We start from the raw sequence: 21,777 nt of genomic DNA on the forward strand, positions 1-21,777 counted from the left end.
TCACAGAAAAAGACTGTATGGACAATACATAGTCTTGACGGACAGCACAAAGACTAGATAACAAATGCTACAGATAGCTTTTTTTCAGGACAACCAATTTTTTTTCTCTTGGGCCCCAAACAAATTCTTCACCTCAGTTCAGTAGGAAGTAATTATAAAAGGCTCATCATCCTGACCCCTTACATTGGGATGAGTGGTTTTGGTTGTCTGATGTGTTATGGTGATTATCATCTTGAGTGGTAGGTTGTTTTGCTTAATTATTGTATACTGATAGGAATTTAAGGTCATTTTGTTTTTACTGTATAATAATAGACATTTAAGGTTGTTTTTGCTACACTATATTGCATATAAGCTGTCTATTTAAAATACAATATAACATTCTGGTTTTATGGCTCTTATAATTATTTTTATTGTATGTAGATTATTAATCTTATGGGGGAAAAGGCAACTTTTAAACAAAAAGGGGGATATGAAGTGGAAATTTCTGGTTCTGTCATGTGTTATAGACTTGTGTGACCCCTGAGAGGACATGTGATGCTTGGAGAGAGTAGAAGTAGAACTCAACAGACAGGGACAGGGCACTTGCATAGGTAGACTTGCAATGCTTCAGTGGTCTTGTGTCTTCGCTGATCTTCACTTTGTTGAGAGATGCACACCAGAGAACTTCTGGTTCTAGTTGCTCTCACTGACTCATGCAGATTTGGGGGAAGCCTGGCAGTTTCTGCTGGATCGTGCACACTGCTGATTTGTGTTTGGTATTCTAACACTACTGAACTGAGCTGTTGGTATCCTGACAACAGAGATCACCCCAAAGACCCAAAGAACTACTTCTAAACAGGTCCATATCCCCTGTCCTTTTTATCATGTCTTCTTCTTCTCTATTTTTGGACACAGGGCTAGAAGGGAGTTTTTGAAGGTTTTGAAAAATCCAAGCCTACTCATAGAAGTAGGCACAATATAGGAATAAATATATATATTTGTTCTTGCTTATTAGGTTGAGTGTGATCAATATATATCAGCGTTTTCTGGTACTTTGCATGCTTGAACTTATTTCGTGTTTAAAAACAGGAAGTCACGTTCTTGGTGTGCATCACACTTTAAAAAGTGTTTTCACATCCATTTAAACTTATTAAAAATTTCAATTATGAAGATAGAGGACACAAAGAATATATGACTGCTAGAAGGATCCTGGAACACAAAGAAAACATTTAAGGAAACATTGTTAAAAATCTCAATGAAGAGGCTGAAGTGGTGGCTATGTAATAGAACCCTTGCCTTAGCATGCATGCCCTGCAAGGCCCTGAGTTTGATTCCCAGAACTGCCAGAAAGTCTAAATAAAGCCTGAACGTCAACTTATAGTAATGTTCTGTAGTGGCAGAAGATGTAACAGTGTGGGAATTGAGTGGTAAGGATAAGAGGACTGTCTTAGTCAGGGTTTCTATTCCTGCACAAACATCATGACTAAGAAGCAGTTGGGGAGGAAAGAGTTTATTTGTCTTACACTTCCATACTGCTGTTCATCACCAAAGGAAGTCAGGACTGGAACTCAAGCAGGTCAGAAAGCAGGAGCTGATGCAGAGGCCATGGAGGGATGTTCTTTACTGGCTTGCCTCCCCTGGCTTGCTCAGCTTGCTTTCTTATAGAACCCAAGATTACCAGCCCAGAGATGTTCCCACCCACAAGGGGCCTTTCCCCCTTGATCACTAATTGAGGAAATGCCTTACAGTTGGATCTCCTGGAGGCATTTCCTCAACTGAAGCGCCTTTCTCTGTGATAACTCCAGCTGTGTCAAGTTGACACAAAACTAGCCAGTACAAGGACTAAAACTTCTACCAAAAAAAAAAAGATGATTTAAAAATTATGATCTAAGGAGAACAAGTTTTAATACCCTCATTCTGTGCATTAGATTCCATAGTGTCTAGAAAGGCTGACTGCCTCGGTTGGTGTCTGGTCTACCCCAGAGGTGACCACTCTTCCATGACCGTTGACTCTGCCTTCATTAGACACATGCATCCTGTGCACTGTTTTATTACATGTCCCTATGGCTTCTGGGGGTTAATTATATTTTCTCTGGGCTGGTAAAATAACCCAATCAGTAAAGTGCTTGTGAGCACCTGGGTTTGATTCTCAAACCCCACAAAAAGGAACTCCCAGCTCTGGTGGCACTTGTAATCTCAGCACTAGAGAAACAAAAACCCATGAATCTCACAGTCTTGCTGTCTGGGTTCAGTTCTATACATTTTTGGAAGGTTTTCTCTTTTCACTGTTGATAACAGCTAATATTAAGGAGAAGGTATACCTACATGAAGTTCACATGTGAGTTTGGTACAGTTGTTTCAAGCTGATAGTGGCTTTCTTGTTTCCCACAGAAAGAGCAAAGTTGTGTTGTCAAAGATAGCAAGATGTATTATTGATTGAGTGGAAGTTTAGCCCAAAGACCTTTCCAACTCCAGAGCAACTAACTAGGCTGCAGTCCAGTGGCTCTAAGTCCTGGCTGCATATCAGACTCACCTGGTGAGCATCCAAGATGCCCCGACTATTACCAAATAAATCAGACTGAAGTCAGAATATCAGTGTGAGGACACTTTAGGTCATTCACTCTGTCCTTGCCTAAACACCACAGCCATAATGAGAAAGTTGCCTCTCGATCCTTACTCTGCAGTGCTTTTCATCCCAGACCCAATCAATGAGCCAGAGGTTTCTATCATCCAAGACCTTGATATGTGCGGAACCATGGGGGAGTTTGTTTACTCTCTTTGTTGTAGAAATGTGTGGGTCCAGCATCTATGTGACTTTCAGAGTCTGTACTCACGGTTTGTAGCTCTGAGGCCAGACCATCTGGTTGAGTCTTGGTCTCCTTGTGTTTTAACCATCTGGCCATGGGCAGGTTGTTTATCTCCTTGTTACTATTTTCTTGGTGATAAACTGAAGATGATGATACTTAAGTCATGGCTCAAACACGTTAATGCACTCAGGATGGTCTGATCATGCTCATACAAAGGAAATGTTGCACACATGATAGCTACTGTAATGGACAAGTAAGCATGAACTCAGCTTATAACTTCTGAAACTCAGTAGTTCCTACATTTGTGGACTGCAGAAGGATTGGAGTGATGAGACTGTGATTGGGTCCATATGTGTCAAATGCCATAGCATATCTCTGTAGGCTCTTAGCAGACTCTATATTCTCCTGCATTACAGCCGACCATCTTCCTGGGCTCATGTTGAACTTTTACAACCTAGCTCATTTCAGTCTCTTCTGTATATTTTCCTAAATGCCTCAGGTTGTCTGAATGTATGTGAAAAAAGGTTAGTATGTTACATCAGTTATTCTCTGGTTATATTACCACAGCAGTCCCTGGTGTCTTGAGAGCCAGATGCAGTCAATAAGCAGTGGTACAGATGACCTTGGTCCATGGATATATGATAAAAACATACCCATGAGGCTCAGTCTACTTTGTAGATGTTGGCAACAAGCTTCTGTTTAACCTTCCCAGCAACCAACCTGAATTGTGTAGCGCAATGTTTGTTAAAATCGTCACTGAAGCAATGAGATAAAAACAAACTAATTATTCAGGACAATCACAAATGCTATTATTTTTTTTTTTGCTGAGATCATTATGTTAAAGTTATAACTTTACATATGATCTAATTAAAGAATGCCCACTGTATTAATCACAGTTCCCTGTTAATGGAGTTGACCTATGGAGGCTGTAGGTGAAGACTAGGGAGGGAAATATTGGAAGCTATCTAATCTCCTTTATCCTTAAGATTGTATTTATTTCATTAGAGGTCTAAAGGTAGCATACAAAATACTAGGTTTTATTATGACCCCTTCATACGTGGCTCATCACTCTTTGCTCACATTCACCATTTCCTTATCCCTTTCTTGATCCCTTTCTCCCCAAATAGTCACCCTTCTACTTTCATAGATATGTGCATACACTTTCTATACATCTATATGTCATATAGGTCTATGCTCTGCGTAGGAGAGAATGTAAGTAACACCATTGTCTTTCTTCCCTGTTACCCTGTTTTGTTCCTCTCTTCTTCTGTTCTCCAGACCTTCCTTCACACACACACACACACACACACACACACGCACACTTTTCTATTTCATATTATGTGCTTTTGAAAATCTAGACTTCTCATATAGGACTGTGAACATGTGTGGCACAGGTTGAGTCCAGAGGGGCTGTTTTTCCTCAGGATCTATCCACCTTGTTGCTGTTTGTATTTCGTTTGTTTTGAGATAGGATCTCTCATTGGGGACTGTTTGGTCACCAAATACGCTAGGTGGGCTAGCCAACGAACCCAAGGAATCTGCCCTTCTGCCTCCTGGGTGCCTGTATGATGCATACCACCACACCCAGTTCTTCTCATGGGTTCCAGAGACCAAACTCAAATTCTGATGCTACAAGCACTTGACTGGCTAAGCTACCTCCCCGTCCGGTATCCATTCACCCCATTTAAAAATATTTACTTTTATGCATATGTGTGTTTGCCTACAGCATGTATGCATGCTACAAACCTGGTGCCCACAAAGGCCAGAGAAGGAGCTCAGGTCCCCAGGAACTAGAGTTGCAGGTGGCTGTGAATTGTCTTGTGAGTAGTGGGAATAGAATTCAGCAAGTGCTCCTAACCACTGAGCAATCTCCCCGCCCCCCCCACCCACACCCGGTCCCCATTCTCCTCCTGATAGTCTTTTATATTACACATCTTGGTCTTTGTGAGTAGTGCCACAATAAACATAGATATGTAAGTATCTCTAGTGTGTTGACTTGGATTCACTTGGATACATTTATTTCCTGGAGATATGCTGCATATAACTGGGTGATAGGATTGTTCTATTTTTAGCTCTTGTGAGACCCTCCTCCAAGCTGATTCCCATAGGAGCTGAACTAGTTTCCATCCCCTGCCCGGCAGTGCGCAGGAGTTTCTTCTCCTGTAACCTCTCAAGCATTTCATGTGATTAATTTTCTTCATGATAGTCACTCTGACTGGCGTGAGATGGAGCCTAATATACATTTGATATTCATTTCTCTGATGGCTAAGGATGCTGAACATTTCCCCATGCATTTATTTGTCCTTTGTATTCCTCTTGCATCTGTGTATATGCCCATGGATGTGGAGGTCAGAAAACACTGGTTTTCTTCTTCCTCAATCACTTCTTGAATTTAATTTTGGGGTTAGGGCGTCTCGCTAAACCCAGAACTCACCAGCTGATCTAAACTGCAAGCAAGCCGCAGAGATTCTTCTGTCTGTCTCACCAGCACGGGATTGCAGGGATACCCCTCTATGCAGGCACTTTCATCTAGGTCAGTGAAGAGCCAAACTCATTTAACTTTGCATAAAAAGCACTTTACCCAGGAGCCATCTTCCTAGCTCCTGAGTTTCCTCTCTTGAGAACAGTTCAGTTCATTTGCCCACTGATTGATTGATTGGATAATTGGGTGATTTCATTAATGTTTAAGTTTTTGATTTCTTATATATTCTAGATATTAATCTGCTGTCGGTTTGTTGGCAGAAGTTTTCTCTTATTCTGTTGATTGCCTCTTTACTGCGTTAATTGTTCTCTGTGCTTTGCAGAAGCCTTTGAATCTCACAGATTCCTTCCTGCCAGTTCTTGCAATTATTTCCTGAGCCATTGAAGTCCTTTTCTACAAGCCTTTGCCAGTGCCTATGTCTAGAAATGATTTTTTATACAAGTTGCAAAGTTTTGGGCTTTGATCCATTTTTTGTACATATGTGGATCTTCTTGGTGCAGGGTGAGAGATGGAGGGGTCTGACATCATTCTTCTATTTGTGGAAACCCAGTTTCCCCAGCATTATTCATTGAAAAGGTTGTCCTTCCTCCAATATATGGTTTTGTCACCTTTATAGGAAGTCAGGTTGCTGGAGTGGGGTGTGTGGATTTCTGGGTCCTCTATTGGTGGGCACATCTGTCTGTTGGTCCTGTGATGTTTTGTAGAGCTCTTTAAACCCTGTAATAACAGATTATACGTGCAGGATTCGGTGCTGTTGTTTTCCAGTGAATAAAGGCATGCTTTCACCTTTAGTTACTGAGTCTAATATGAGAACATCAAAAGACTAAAATCACTATTAATTTAGCGGAAATATCCAGGTATTCAAGATACTGTCTAATTGGAGTGTAAAAGATGTTAAGGGACTTCTCACACTATTTTAAAATTAAATTTGCCTAAACTCTTCTAAGTGATTTTGTAGATTTCCATAATAAATGTGGCAAACATTTCTCTTATGGGATGTAAATAATCAAACTCTGTCGCACTGTGGAGTAATATTATAAAGCACTCAGCTAATCAGATTGTGAAGTTGCTCAAAATTCCTACCATGTAATTTTTGCATAGAGAGAGGCTGCCTCTTGCTGTGCAATTAACGGGTTTTATTAGCCATAAATTTGGTTGTTGCCGGCTGGCCTTATGCCCCGGTGCCTGGGGAGAATTAGATCTCGCTTTCTGACCTGATCTTGCACAGTCAAATGTCAAGAAGGTGTGAATATGTTGCAGTAGAGACAGTGGCCCAGCCTCTGAGAGCTTCCTTGCATTTTTGTAACTAGGAGGGCTCTGGAATTTTCCATCCCTGTTGTAATGTCTGGGTATCCTGTAAATGCATATTCCTTTCTGTTCTCAAATCTGGTTTGTAGGCAAAGCACTATGGTTTGCTGATTATAAGTGGGGCTCTGAGGTCACATGACTTGTGTTAAAAGTCTGGCTTTGCCATTCACTGTGTCCTCAATGAGTTTTAAATTGTCTCCTTGCTTAGGTTTCTTCCGCTGTAGGAAGCGTGATAATAGAGATTAGTCCATGGTTTGTTGTGAGAAAATGAAAGCTTAGTCTAGTTCATAATAGGCACTCAATCAAAAAATGTTACCCTTTGATATGGGAGACTCTAAAAATTCATATCCATTTGAGCAAGGCAGTTCTTAATAAATATTTTTATCTTAATAAATGTTTAAATATTTTATTTGTTTAGGTTTGTGGTTGGTTTGTTTGTGTTTGAGACAGGGCCTCATGCAGTCTAAGCTGACCTTGAACTGTCTAGATAGCACAGGATTACAGATGTATAACACCAAGCTAAGACAGACAATTTTACTAGATATTCTTTAAAAAGATCAAGGACTAGAAATGTACAAGAAAGAGACAGAAGTGGGAGACCTGGGATCAGATGTTATTATTAATATTTATTAGGCCCCTGACAAGTGAGCCCATCTAAGACCCAGTTTCCACAACATTTAAATACACTAAAGTGTCTCCTTAATGAGAAAATATAAATGCTTTGGAAATGTATTGTATTTAGGTAAAATCTTAAATATATGTGGAAAAACAAATGTAAGTATATGAAAATAATCAGGCAACTCATGCCAGCGGAATCCATTGCCAGTAGGAATGGATTCATTGAGCTGGAAGCGTGGACTGCCTGATGACAGATGGACCATAAAGAAGCAGGAAAGAGGCCTGAGAAGACACTGGCATTAGTCAAGCACCTGATTTTGCTGGAACTGGGGAGGGACTTCCTGTCTCTGTGTCGAAAGTGAGAAGAATTGGTCTCAGGGTCTTCATTTCTTCAAAGTCCTCGTGTTCATTTCCTGTTACTGTAACAAACACCGAAGACAAACCTGCTTAAACTGGGGGAAAGGTTAGCTTGACTCACAGTTTGAGAGGGTTCAGTCCATGACTAACCATTGCCTGGAGCACCACAGCGTATGGCAGGAATGGCTGGTAGAGGATGCCGCTATCCTTTATGGCTGGGTACAAAAGCAATGAATGGGGATGAGACTGAGGCCCCATCTTCTTTCTCAGGAGCAAGACTTCCCTCTCAGCCCCACCTCTTAAAGATTTCTTCATCTCCTGATAGTACATGCTAGAGATTAAGCCTTTATTTACCACGTGGAGCTTTGGTGGCATTAAAAATGGAACTTTGCCAGTCCCCAGTTAAGTGTCAGAGCCAGACTCCCACTACAGAGGGGGAGGTCCTAACACACCGTGTCCTGTTCACTGAGTAGTTATTGGTAGTTTCCTCCATGAGAAATTTATGTTAGTAATCCATTAATTATCATCAGAAATTAACAGACATTACAACTAAAGGAACTGGGAAATGTGTCCACCCAAGTCATTTTCTAGGAAGAAAGCAAGACCCAAGGCTTTGTTTGGGAATAAACTTTTTTTTTTCAATAATTTAGCACAATGTGGCCAACTCTTTGACCAAGTTAAGTAACTTGTGATCAAAAGCCAGATTTTTACATGTGTTTTGGTCATCCAAATTTGAATACGGGTTGTTTTAATACTTTATTTTTTTTTTCATGTTAACCTATGACACCCAGTTCCAGGCACAATGAATGTAAATCTCTTAGCACTCTTGTGGTTTGAGACATTTCTTTAGTCTCAGGCCTTCACACTGTTTGTTGCATTAGGTTCTTGCCACTCCCATGTTCAGCCAGGTTAGACTCTCCTCAGTCTGAGTTAAGCATGGACTAACATAGAGGGCCCAGGCCCATCTCCTGATAATGAATCAGCTGTAGCACCCACCCAGGAAAACCACTGAGCAACCAGAGACTTCCCAATTCTGCTGACACGGCTGATGAAAGCTTTGCATGACGTCATGTCAGCTTTCCAGAAACATGAGGAGAATGAGTTGTCTAGCTTTCCTTAGCATCTGTAACTAGTTTTCTAAAGAGAGAGAAAAAAGAGAGAGGAGTCTCCATGATGCCAAATCTCTTTAGGAATATAGGATTCCTATTATGGTGCCTGAATGTGGTTCATTTAGTCATCCTTATTTCCCTGAGTACCCGGGGAGCCTCACTGGAAAGAGAATCTATAGAACCATAGAGCTCACTGCTTGTCAGTTTGTGAGCCCAAAGTGACTCAAAAATGTGACCTGACACTCGGGTGATCAAATCCCCCTTCCTGCTTTGTTAGTCATTCTTGTAACATAGACTTTCCTATGCCAAGGGGCTAGATTCCCATTTTACCGTCACGTATGAATCACTTTTTACAAAGGGTTGATTTGGGGAAAATGCTCCAACCATGAATGAAGTCAGGCAAGCAGCGTGCTTCTGGGCTGGGTCCATTCAGGCCCCTGGGAACTTGACTCACGCAGACCTTATAAGAGTTTCACTTCATTTGTCTTGGTGGTCAGACTGCAATAGTTACCAGGGAAGGGATTGGAAGGGAAGATCTGTCTACACCTGGCCTGAAGGAAGTAGGCAGCCCGGCCTCATAGCCCTCTACAGACTGCTGTAGTAGTTACTTTAAGGTCTATTGTTCCTTGCCTTTCCACTCTCCTACTAAGGGCAATAGTTGTGGGTAATGTGGTCATGAAAGTGAGTGGAACTCCGTGCTGAGAAGCCAGGGTTCCTCCTGGATAAGCTTCTCTCTGGTGGAGGGCCCAGTGCATCGTGGATACACCTGAAGAAGGGTTTCTGGACAGAGAGACAGACAGAGGACAGGGATCAAGGGGAAGGCTTAAAGCTGAGTAAGCGTCTATCTTCTTATCCCTTTTTCTTAATTTTTGAAATTATAATGTACTTTCATTTCTCCCATTTCTTGCCTCCAAACTTTCCCACATACCTCTCTCAGCTCTCCTTCAAATTCATGGCTGTTTCCCATGAACGATTATTGCGTGTGTATATGTATAATAAACATATCTATTCCTAAGTATAGCCTGTTCAGTCCACATAATGTTACTTATATGTATGTTTTAGGGGCTGACCATTTGGCACCGGACAACCAATTGATGTGCCCGTCCCTGGTGAAGGCCATCTCTCCTGCTTCCTCAGTTGCCTGCGGTTCTTTGTATAGGGTTGCGCCCATGACCTTTCCTCACCCACTTTGGCATGTCTGTTGTTCTTGTTTGGTTCATGGTTAGGCAGTCATTGTGTGTGAGATTTGCTGGTTGTGGCTTCTGATATAACTAGAAGATACAATCTTACAGCAAACTCCCTGAGCCTCTGGCTCTTACAGTCTTTCTGCCCCCTATCCTGCAGTTACCTGAGCCTGAGGTTTGAAGGCTTTTGAAGATGTATCCACTGGGACCCAGCTCCACAATTGTGCATTTTGATTGGTTGTGCTTTTCTGGAGTGGTCTCTGTTACAAAGTTTCCCTGGTAAGGGGTGAAGACTGCACTTATCTATGGGCATAAGGACAAATATTTACAGATGGTTGCGAGGGAAGATGCTGGTTTAGAACACTGGTGTTTGAAGCTCCTCCTCCCGTGACCATGACGTCACCAGCTCTGAGTAGCTAGGTTTCCAGAAGAAGAACCTGAAAGGTTCATTGCAAGGCCCAGGGCATGTTCACAGAATGAAGAGTGAGCAAGGGCTCTCTAACAAAGGTGCCGGTTTCTTTTGGACAGTGATGGAGTAAAAGCACCACCGTCAAATCCTCTCTCTCAAGCGTTTACATCAACAGGGAGCTGTAGAGCCTCTGGGTGGTTAGACAGTCATTCTTTTGAAATCTAGCCCAAGTTACTCTTTTAGGCAGCTTAGGTGAAAGAAGAGATTGGCTACTCAAGCGAGCATGAACGGTCTGGTCTTTTATTCTTGCCTGTATTAACTCAGTACCAACCCCCAAACCTCTATTTCCTACCTAGTTGCTAGTCACAGAGTGTGTTTTTAATGAAATTGCAACTCTTACTGTAATGGGAATAAATGTTTCACAAAACCCACATTAATTCACAGTGTGCAGATTCCACCAGGGCCTTTTCTGACTTTTTTCTTGATATCCCCTGTCTGAGCTGGAAAACTAAAAATGCATTTTCTGGTTGCCAATAGTAAGCTGTATAATTGAAATATTAAACCTTTTCTGTATTTAAGTTATACCTCCTTACATTTCAAATTTCTTGATTAACCATAGCTTATTCTATAAAGTAGTGAGACTTTAATATATGTGATTTCTATAACAATGTCCTAGTTAGTTCTGGTATCTTAACCATGGCCAGCTCCTCAGCCCCAGCTACCAGAACCACAGAATCCCAATTCAAAATAACAAAATGGCCCTAATAGTCTTTAAACTTTCCTTTGAGACTTCATAGTCCAGGCTCCAATCCACCACATTGCCCTCAATATTCCCATCTTTCAAATTCTCACACAGCAGCTCACAAGCATTGAACACTCAATGGCTCTCCTATCCAAAGTCCCTCCACAAACACAGCCCACAAACAAACAAACAAACAAACAAAAACCCCAAGATGGTCAGGTCTGTCACAGGAATAACCCACAATCCTAGTACCAATTTATGTCCTATTTAGGGCTATTATCACTGTAATGAAGCACCATGACCAAAACAGCTTGGGGAGGGAAGGGTTTATTTCATCTTCTAGACCACAGTCCATCACTGAGAGAGGTCAAGACAGGAACTCACATAGGGCACAAACCTGGAGATGGGAGCTGATGCTGCAGCCATGGAGGGGTGCTGCTTGCTGGCTTGCTCCCTATGCTTGCTCAGCCTGCTTTCCTATAGAACCCAGGAATACCAGTCCAGGGATGGCCCCACCCACAGTGGGCTGGGTACTCCCCTATCAAACACCAATTAAGAAAATGCCCTACAGCTGAATCTCACAGAAGCACATTTTTCAGTTGAGATTCCCTCCTTTCAGATAACTGTAGCTTGTATCAAGTAAAACTATCCAGCACACACAATATCCTTTTTTAGCTATTAACAAGTATTTACTATGGCATTTTTTTCAATCTTAAAAGTTAAATTTAATAAATGTAACTTATTTTTTGCATTGCCACTCTTGGGAAGCTTTCTAGTATTAATTTATCTCAAACTGTAACATACATCAGGAATTTTCCATGGAAGGACAGCAATAATGTATTTCTAATTACTTATTGGAAAATCACTCTAAAAGGGGATGATATAAATAACAGAATGTAAGCAAATCTATAACATCAGTAACGGAGTTCTCAACCTATGGGTCATGACCTGTTTGGAGCTCACACATCAGGTATCCTGCATATCAAATATTTATATTATGACTCATAACAGTAGCAAAATTTAAGTTATGAAGTAGCAACAAAATAATTATATGCTTGGGGGTCTCCACAACATGAGGAACTGTGTTAAAGGGTCGCAGCTTAGGAAGGCTGAGAATCACTTTGTTAGTGCTTGAATACCTCTAGCTGAATTTTGACTCTCAACTGATAAAAGCCTAGGCTTTCTGCACCTCTGCCCACAAAGAGATATTATACAGGAAAAAAAAAAAAAAATATATATATATATATATATATATATATATATATATTTAGCTACTAGAAAAAGGGCTTTCATTGAAAATAAATGTCCTGCCTACATCGCTAGCCTCCACCACAGTCACCTGGTCTTACTTTGGGGCGTGGCTCCGCCGGCAGGGTTGTCAGCATCACTTGCTTGTTGAGTTCGAACATGTCTCGGTAAATGTAAAAGGAGGGAAAGTGAATCTGAAGCCTACCTAGGAAGACTCACCCTACACATGACACTTTACACATTTTGCATTTGATTTTCGTACAGGCAGAAATCCTGAGCGTCCTCAGTCACAGAAACATCATCCAGTTTTATGGAGTGATTCTGGAACCTCCCAACTATGGCATCGTCACAGGTAGGAGCTCACCGTGGGACTGTCTTCCTCCCGGGTTGCCCGGCTTCCGATTCCTTCAGATGGGAAAATGCTTACCATTCGGTACTGTTGTGTGCTACTGTCAGGCGTCACTTCTGTTGCCATAAAGCATTAATAAAACTGATTATATCAATATAATTAAGAATGGTGTTTCCACCTCTACCCATGTTTAATTGTGGCTAATTATACCTGTGTGGATGCTGTTCAAATGCACCTGCAGCTGCATTGCCAATACGTAAGGTGCCATTTAACTAAAATTTCATTTAATTAGTTGAAGTGAGAGATGTTTTTTGTAACTCTGTGACCTTTTGTAAATTAAGATTTCTTGAGATGTTCACGCTGTAATTCTTGCAGTCCGTTCTACTCCCCGTAGAGCCCTCTCTTCAGGTCTCTTATGTGATGACCGTATTTTTCAGGTCTGGTCATCTGCACTAATAATGACCTTGAGCTAAGTTATCACGTAATTTTGAGCAGGAGTTTTTAGCTGATGGAAATACCCTTTCTGAAAATGAAAATGAACATGTGGAAATTTTCGCCACAAGAAACTAAAAAGACACAGATTTTAAAACACTTTACCCTTAGGTTTGTGCCTCCCAGTGGGGAAAGGTTAGGTCCACTGCCTCTCTGCAGTGCTAGACTTTACAGGGACAACTCTAGTCAGGTTCTTTATTGTGGCAACTCGTTGACTCCAATGAAAACTGTAAGGAAACCTTCAGAGATATGCTCTCTTTTCCTGCACTATAATGGCAGAGATTTAGATTGTCTTTAAAGAAAAAAACAACAAAACACTCAGAATAGAAAGAACTGTGTGGGTGCTTATAAATTTCTTATTTTAAAAAAACCCTGCAAAGTAAACAATAATTCTATCTTATTCAAGACGGAGGCTGAGGCTCTAAGTTTACTTTTGTTCCGTGGTCCCCAGCAGGCAGCAGAGGCAGAGTGCCACAGACACCTCACGTGGTTCTTCTCCAGGCACTCCTCCTGCCCACAAGCCAGGTTTTGGAAGGGTCACTGGTTCTTGGCAGGGTCAGATTGTGTTGAACCGGAATCCTGGCAGCAAAAGTGTGGCATGGTTCACTCATAACAGCAGAGCTGTTCTGGGGTCTGCACATTATATGGCACACACGTTCAAGATAAGCATTGCCAAGTGCCCATTTGGTACAGACCAGAGGCTGCAGACTGGGGATACAAATCCCTCCACCTAACGAGAATGTAAAAAAAAAAAAAAGCTATGAAGAAAGAGCACATCAAACCACTAGAGGATGGACATCAACATTACCATCTGTAATTTTAAAATATTTCAATTTTAAAAACACATTTGTTTACAAAACAGGGTGGGTGTGTGGGTGTGTGTGTGTACACGCACACACGTGCGTGCATAAACACTGTTATTTTATAGAAGAGACCTAAGCATCCATACATTTAAGTGCCTGGATGGGAGACTCAGTCCCCTGAGGGTTCTAAGGGATAACTGTATATAATTGCATTTTCAGAGTCTGCTATCATTACCATAAAACTACAAAAAAAAAAACCCTTAGAAAACAAAGGACATATTTGCTTAATGTATTGACAACTTTTTTAAAAAGATCTACTTTCTGTGCCAATGTTGCTCCTGTGACCATGGTGAACATTTCTAAGGCCCGCTGGACACTGTGGCAAGCAGGGACCCTGCAGAGTGACACAGTATCAGAAGGGCAAGGATTCTGTGTGCCATGGAAAACTGTGTAAGGACAGGAAACAGAGTGGCTACAGAGGTCATGCTAAGCCTGCTTCTGCAAAACGGTTGAAATGACAAAGACGGCTGTGCTGAGACTTGAGTGTGTTAAACCCAGTGTGGAGCTAAGAGAAGGCCAGCTAGTGAGAAATGTGAACTTTTTAACTAGGAGTCAATAAGAAGAGAGAAAGGGCCATGTGACTCAGGTCTAAGCTGATTTTGTTATGAAGACAATAAAATCACGAGCTTTACTCTCTCACACTCACACAAAAGAATTAAAACAAATACTTTACACTGACACTCAATAAGCTACCTGCTTGGGAAACATTAAGTGATTGACAGGCGTAGAGCCATATGGTGAGACTTCAGTTCCCAGTGAGACACCCAGAAAGGCAGACGAGGTCAGTCCCTTGACGGAGAAGTTAAGATACTAACTTTGCTGCCCCCAGATTTAAAGCTATCTAACATGAACTATAAAAGAGCTCACACCCAAACCATGGTCAGACCATTGAGAAGACAAAGAGAAAGTCATGGATGCAGCAGGGGAAAATGGCTCACCTCCATATAAGGGGCAATATAATCAGTGCTGACTCTCATGTTCAGTAAATAAAATAAGATGTACCTGCTGAAAGAAAAGATTGTATCAAGCAAAGGAAAAAGTCTTTTAACACTGACATAACTATAAAGATATTATTGGACAGAGAATGAGTGAGCTTATAGCAGGCAGAATTGCTTTATAAGAAATAACCAGGCGTAGGGAGGGAATAGCTCAGAACATGTAGTTAGCAAAAAGGGCTTCAGTGTGAACCTTACTGAGGAAACAAGCAACAGTTGAAAGCAGTATTAATGAAAAGTCTTTGTGATGACAGAAGTCACTCAGTGATAAAAATTTAAGGAAAGAATTCATGGGTAGGAGAAATGCTAAAAAATGTGACAAATATTCTTTAAATATATTTTCATTTCTCTTCTATAACATGCTTAAAAACAATTTTATAGAGCAATAAATGTCTCATTGAGATTTATACAAATTTATCATATTACAATAATAGTATAAGATCAGGGAGAAATGGTCATGGTGGAGAAAAGCATATAAAAGATTTTATATCTCAGATTAGTAATCTGAAGTTATTGGGCTATAAAATGTGTTTCATCATTCCTTGAGTGACCAGGAAAAAAGTCACTCAAAAAACTAAAAACACATTAATCAAAAGGTGGCAGGAATCTCTGATTTCAGGGCACAAGAAGCTGAAGCACACCATTGTGAATCTGAGACAGCCTGAGCTGTATAGGGAGACCCTATTTAAAGAAAAACGTGCTGTAGAGAGATAGTTCAGCAGTTAAGAGCCTGGTGTGGCGATGCAGGCCTTTAATTCCAGCACTCAATAGGCTAGGCAGGCAGATCTCTGTGAATGTGAGGCCAGCCTGTGAGCTTGAGATCAGCCAAGGTTACATAATGAGAGCCTGTATAAAAAGAATGTGCATACTACTCAAACTGGGGATTTGGGTTCAGCTTCCAGCACCCATGTCAGGTGGCTCATAATGACCTGTAGCTTCAGCTCCTGGATTGTATCTAACACCTCTGGCCTCTTCATGCATACATATCCACACAAAGGCATGCACACACAAACACACACACACACACACACACACACACCTTTGAAAATAACTCTCTAAAGAAATCAAGGAAGTAAAATAAAATATTAGGACACAGTAAGGAAGGAACATCTGACTGAGGACAGGAGACAAAGAAAAGATGTTTGATGTCAACCCAATTGTGTCATTCATTAAACTAAATATGCATAGTCTTAATATTCCAATCAAAAGGCAGAGATTTCTCAGGTAAGATGACAAAGCAGGGTTGAAGTATACACTGTCTACAATACACATATCTTAGCGTCAAAGACACAGGTCGAAATGAGAAGAAAAAGAGAGATTTTCTATACCAGTTATACCCATTAGAAAACTGGGCTTTCTATACTAATTTCATACAACACAGACTTCATATAATACAAGAAACAAATGATGCCATTGTATAATGATAAAGGTGTCAATATACTAATATAGCAATAAAATAATAATTCAACACTAATTAATTTCAGTAATTAGTAGAATATCTAAACAGAATTGGCAGAGGTAGAGAGAAGTTGAAGAACATCCTCAACCAACTTACCCTAACTCACATATACATAGCACACCATCTAACAAAGGCATAAGTGAGGCCACTAAATGATATTAACTTTATCAAAACTAATTGATACTATTTAACGCATGTTCTCCAATATGCAATATATTAGAAATGGGTGACCAAAGAACATGGCGAAAAGCAGCACAAAGTATTTGAAAACTAAATAACATGCTTATAAATGCCTACTAGAGCCCCCAAAGAAATCACAATGGATCTTAAGCATTTGAACTAGAAGAAAATAAAGTGTAAACGTGCCAGAACTATAGAGTGTGGCACTGAGCAGAGAACATGTAGTCTCTGAAAGCCGAAACTCCGAAGTATGCCATGGGAAAGAAAAGATGAGATGTTAGAACAGTGCAGTGAAACAGAAGATGGAAATGGCAGAAGGCTTGGTTTTCAACAGTCAGTCAAACTGATCAATTCTTAGCCAGATCAACTAAGGAAAAGAGAGGAAAGACATCGACAAAGCCATGGATGGAAAGAAGAAAACACTGTGGTTCGTAAGGGGCCTTCAGAAGATTGTAGTGGGTGATCTAAGCCTCTGTGCTAATAAATGAGACTGTGTGTATGTAGTCAGCCATCTCCTAAAGTGATACAGAGATCTAAACTGACTTCAAGAGCTGGGCTTTTGTAATGATGTCAGCACTTAGAGATGCAAGGAGGAGTATCAAGAATTCAAGACTAGCTTCAGCTACATAGCAAGTTTGAGTCTAGCCTGGACTGCCTGAGGCCCTGTCTCAAATAAACAAAATAAAACAACAACAACAACAACAAAACTCACTTAAAAAAATCTGATTGTATGTATAAGAAAAACTTAGGTTTTTAGTTTTAGTTTAAAATATTTCCATAGAGAAAAGACACTGATTTTGCCTTGGGAATTCCGTCATATACTCACAGAATAAATACTATCAACCCTTCTTCTGCATACTCTTTCTGAAGACAGAGGTCAGAAGGCTATAAGGCCCATATTATTTCTATCCCAAAGCCATGACTAGGAAACCACAGGTCAGTTTCCCTCACACATGCAATGTAAACTCCATAGCCATAGTAGCATGAAGAACCCAGTCACTTATTAATAGCGTGTACTCCATGACAGGGCTGCTCAAGCAAGACCCAAACAACAACAACAGCAGACACTGCAAGGGAGATGGGGGAAACCTCCCTGGATGAAGAGCTTCAAGCAGTTAACGGCTGCTGAGGGAGGGAGACTTGGTCTTTCCCAGGGATGAGTAGATTGATTGATTAGCTAGTAAGAGTGGCCAGCACTATTGTACTTCTATGTTTATTAACTTAGATGTATATAGAGCAATGGTTAGAGGAGAGAGAGCTATGAGTTTGGGAGAAAGGTTAGACATGAGAAGGGTAGAAGGGAGGTGAGAAGAAATGCTGTCATTTTATTTTAATTAAATTGTAAATATCAATAAAAGATTGTACTCCATGACCAATGGGATAGTTTCCAGAAATACAAGGTGTTGACGTAACATCTGAAATCAGTTAATATAGGTACAATAACAGTAATAAAGTAAGAGACTAAAACTTGAAATATGAATATTTCAAAAGATACAGCAGAAGCCTTTGATCGTTGTTAGTGTTTCTGTGTAATAGGATTGAGCATAGGTCCTCCGGGTGTGCTACAGTACCCTGTCTCTGAGCTATATCCCGATCCTTAGAGAAAGCCCTTGAGAGACTGTGACACCCACTGATAATGATAAATCTCTGCAGACTAGAAGTAGAAAGGAATTTTCTCAATAAATAGCATCTACAAGAGTCTGTAGCTAACATCATACTTAATGATTGGAAAGCTCTGTTTCCCCAAGGCTGGGCACAAGTCAAGTTCTGTGCTCACCATAGTATCCAGCAACGTACAAAGGCTCCTGACCATTCACTCGGGCAAGAGAAAGAAAGAAGCATCAAGTTGGAGAAAAAGAATAAACCTGCTTTAGTCACTGTTCTGTTACTGTGAAGAGACACCGTGACCAAGGCGGCACTTGTGCAATCTTAACGTCTTAAGTTCATTAACATGCTTAACGAACTCAATGGCAATGTAGAGTCTAGTTTCTGAACACAACTAATCATGCGCTCATTCCTTTTAAAACAGAATATGCTTCCCTGGGATCCCTGTATGATTACATTAACAGCAACAGGAGTGAAGAGATGGACATGGAACACATCATGACCTGGGCCACCGACGTAGCCAAAGGTAACGGTGCTTGCTGTGCGCCCTCAGAGGTGGGCAGTGTCTTCCCACTCTAACCTGAGAGACTCTCTCGGAAGTCTTCTATTCTGTGTCTGCAGACATTCTTTTTGCAGATCAAATTTAGTAAAAAAAATTTCAACTCACTGTACAAATATTTTAGGTTATTGCCTTTCCATTACTAAGTTCCCTTTGTCTTTCTCTGTTTTCTTAATCACCCTCCACACCCCTTAAAATCAAGTTTTACAAAGTCAGAAAGTTTCAGGCCAGAGATTTTTTTTCCTGTTTTGTGATACTGTAATTAACAAACTCACTCACCATATTAAATGGAAAACTTGTGGTTCTGTTGTCCTGAAATTCTCTCCGTAGGTGTCTAAAATGTGACTTATGGTAGGATTGGGCCTGTTTTGAATGCATAATAATGTACTAAAATAGCAACCACAGGCCTGCATGCAAGGTAGCTCAGACTTTATTTTATATGTAGTAGAACGTGAATACCCCCCTTGAAACTTATTATTCTAAGTATATAAAATCCCAAGCCAAGTTCCTGATTCTTCCTCCTACCCAGAAATTCCTGCAAAGGTGAAGCCATTCAGATTCTATTAATTTTTCTCCTCTTTTGCACTTTCCTACCGGGGCAGTTTGAGGTTTTAGTCAGAGCTATTTGAATTGCCTTAGAAGCGCCTTTCTCTAAGAACTGGATGTGGTTGTCACAGTTGTGGTCTGGGATCTTCTGGGCAGAAGTGGTTGGCACTTTACCTGGGTAGTTAACACCTGTGCATTGGAACACTCTCTTCCTACAAAGGTCTCTTACAAAGCAAATATATAGTCACTTACCATTCAATAAGGGAAGCAGCTTATATTTTGCTTTCATGACAAAGGTAAAGATTAGCCAGCACCCACCAAATTCCTCAAACAGGAAAAGTAAGAGAAAACAAACTAAGTTTTAAACCAATGCTGCCAGTCGCTACCTGTGAGACGGTTGGATGGGATAGTTAATTCTTGAGCTGTGATGATGAACTTAGCTATGAATTCATTCATCGGACATCATAAACTTGTCTTAACAGTCCATGTTCTTAAGATGCTTTCATGTAATATCACTGTCACATCTCTGCAGGACCGTAGGACACAGGGAACACCTGTGAGTAGGCAAAGAGACGTGCTGATACTGGCAGTTGCCTGCAGCATTGTGGAAACGCACCTACACAGATGGAAACAGTCCTTACAGCTCTTTACTGACGTACGTCTTGGGTGCTCAGCTAATTACACTCCTGTTATTACTTAATGGTACTTAGGGTGGATAGATAGCAAACAAATCAAGTGACAGCTTCCAGCTGTGCTCTCGATACCTTAGTGTTCCTGTTCTAGCTGCAGCACCCACTCTGTCGACTGTCACATGGTCCTATCTGAGAGCCAAACCTCTTGGCTCCAGAGTAACGCTGTCACTCTCCCAAGAGAGCTGCCTCTCTGCTATGGAAGAGTGGGGAGGAGAAGGAGCAGATTTAAGTAGCAGATTGGAAGCAGAGATGCCGGAGAAGGAAGGTTGGGAGAGCAAAAGTCCACAAAGCTAATGAGATCCCGCTTGCCTGATTAGAGAACTAATTCTCTACGACAAATTCTTATGTGTTTGCCCTCAGAAAATGGGCCCTTTTGCTCATATTCCTAAGTGATATGTAATATGTGGGAATTATCTCAGATGGTCTGCAAAAGGAAAAAGGAATCAAGACTTTACGACTGATTTCAACCCTTTCCCCTCCAGTGACATAGAAACTTTAAATAGGAAAACTTGACTCTGTTGTTTCTCCTTCAAATCCAGCCTGTACGCCTTCTGGTGTGACCGTGATTGAAGCCACTGAAGCAATAATATGTTGAGACATTAGAGAATGAATAATTCATTCTGAGATTTGACGCATGCGTTTGGAAATAGGTATTGCTCAAGGTCTTTGCTGTTGAGAGCTGCCCTCAAAGCTGCAAGGATCCTCTTCCTGATGAGGAGGGGGAGGGGCGAAGCAAGTACTTCTGCAACTGTGTACAGCAGACAATTAGAGCAGGCTAGCTCGAGTCCCACCTCAGTCCAAAGCTCTCCCAAACCTCCACAGTGGGACTGGCCAGATATTAATAACTCACAAATAGTTGAAGCAGGAGAGAGCATTTTTCAATTCTTCTCAGTGGTTTGAAATAAAAACAAAGCAGAGGACTCCATAAAAACAGATTGAATGGAATTTGGTGATTACAGCACATAGACGCACACCAAGTTTTCAGAGCTCACCGCGCACCAGTAGTAATGTATAGGACTTTTGCTTCCGATAATTTGACTCGGAGTCAGGCAGTGTCTTCATTGTAAGGTTTTATCGTCGAATATTCCCTTTTGAAATCTTTGTCAGCAAGTATAAAAACCATCTAGTCTTGCTTCAAGTCATAGTCAAATAGACCACACCTGAAAATTATTTGGAAATTTGAGTTTAAAGCAAGGAAGACATAACTATGAAATTCAGTCACGTAGACTACTAAGTACCACGTAAGCAGCAGCCATTGAGCTGCACAGCTTGAATATGGAGAACTTGCTATTAAATGAGACCCTTTATCCCAGTTACATCACTTAAGGTCATTTAAGTTGCTAATACTTCTGCTAACTTGACTCTCTTCAGTGATATCATTAAGTAACAAGAGTTGAAACCTTTTTGTTATCTTCTTTGTTCTTTTGATTCCTCGATATATAATAACCAGAGTAGTGGAGCGAGAGTCGCTATTAATAAATTCTCCTCATAAAATTGTAGTGTTCTATGTACTTAAAGAGAAACCAAGGACACTTACTAAATTACTTTGGTGGCCATCTCATCAAAAACAGTGGGGATCCTGTTGGCTTTGGTGTGAGGAAGGACTGTTCCCTCCACCTTTTGAGAAAGAGGACATGAGATGAAAGGAAGTGCTATGTAGAAATGTGTTTTTCCTATATTCTGTCTCTGCCTGAAACAGAAAAGACTGAACACTTTTAAGGAGTAACCACGAAATAGATCTTAAAGTATAGTTTCTCATTCAAATCAATAGAATTATCTACATCTGATGCACCC

The 21,777-nt window shown here is 40.8% G+C and overlaps 1 protein-coding gene across 3 annotated transcripts in view; it reads left to right on the plus strand.

The window, feature by feature from the left end:
* Map3k20 (mitogen-activated protein kinase kinase kinase 20) overlaps nt 1-21,777 on the plus strand; it is a 162,615-nt gene that overhangs the window by 55,349 nt on the left and 85,489 nt on the right. For all 3 annotated transcript variants that reach the window (XM_021151301.2, XM_021151312.2, XM_029474337.1), the window contains exons 3-4: nt 12,508-12,595; nt 18,611-18,712. In XM_021151301.2, coding sequence (XP_021006960.1) covers nt 12,508-12,595; nt 18,611-18,712 — 190 coding nt within the window. The remainder of the gene's footprint in view (nt 1-12,507; nt 12,596-18,610; nt 18,713-21,777) is intronic.

The sequence above is a fragment of the Mus caroli genome, chromosome 2 (assembly GCF_900094665.2).
Source record: "Mus caroli chromosome 2, CAROLI_EIJ_v1.1, whole genome shotgun sequence".
Classification (NCBI taxonomy): domain Eukaryota; kingdom Metazoa; phylum Chordata; class Mammalia; order Rodentia; family Muridae; genus Mus; species Mus caroli.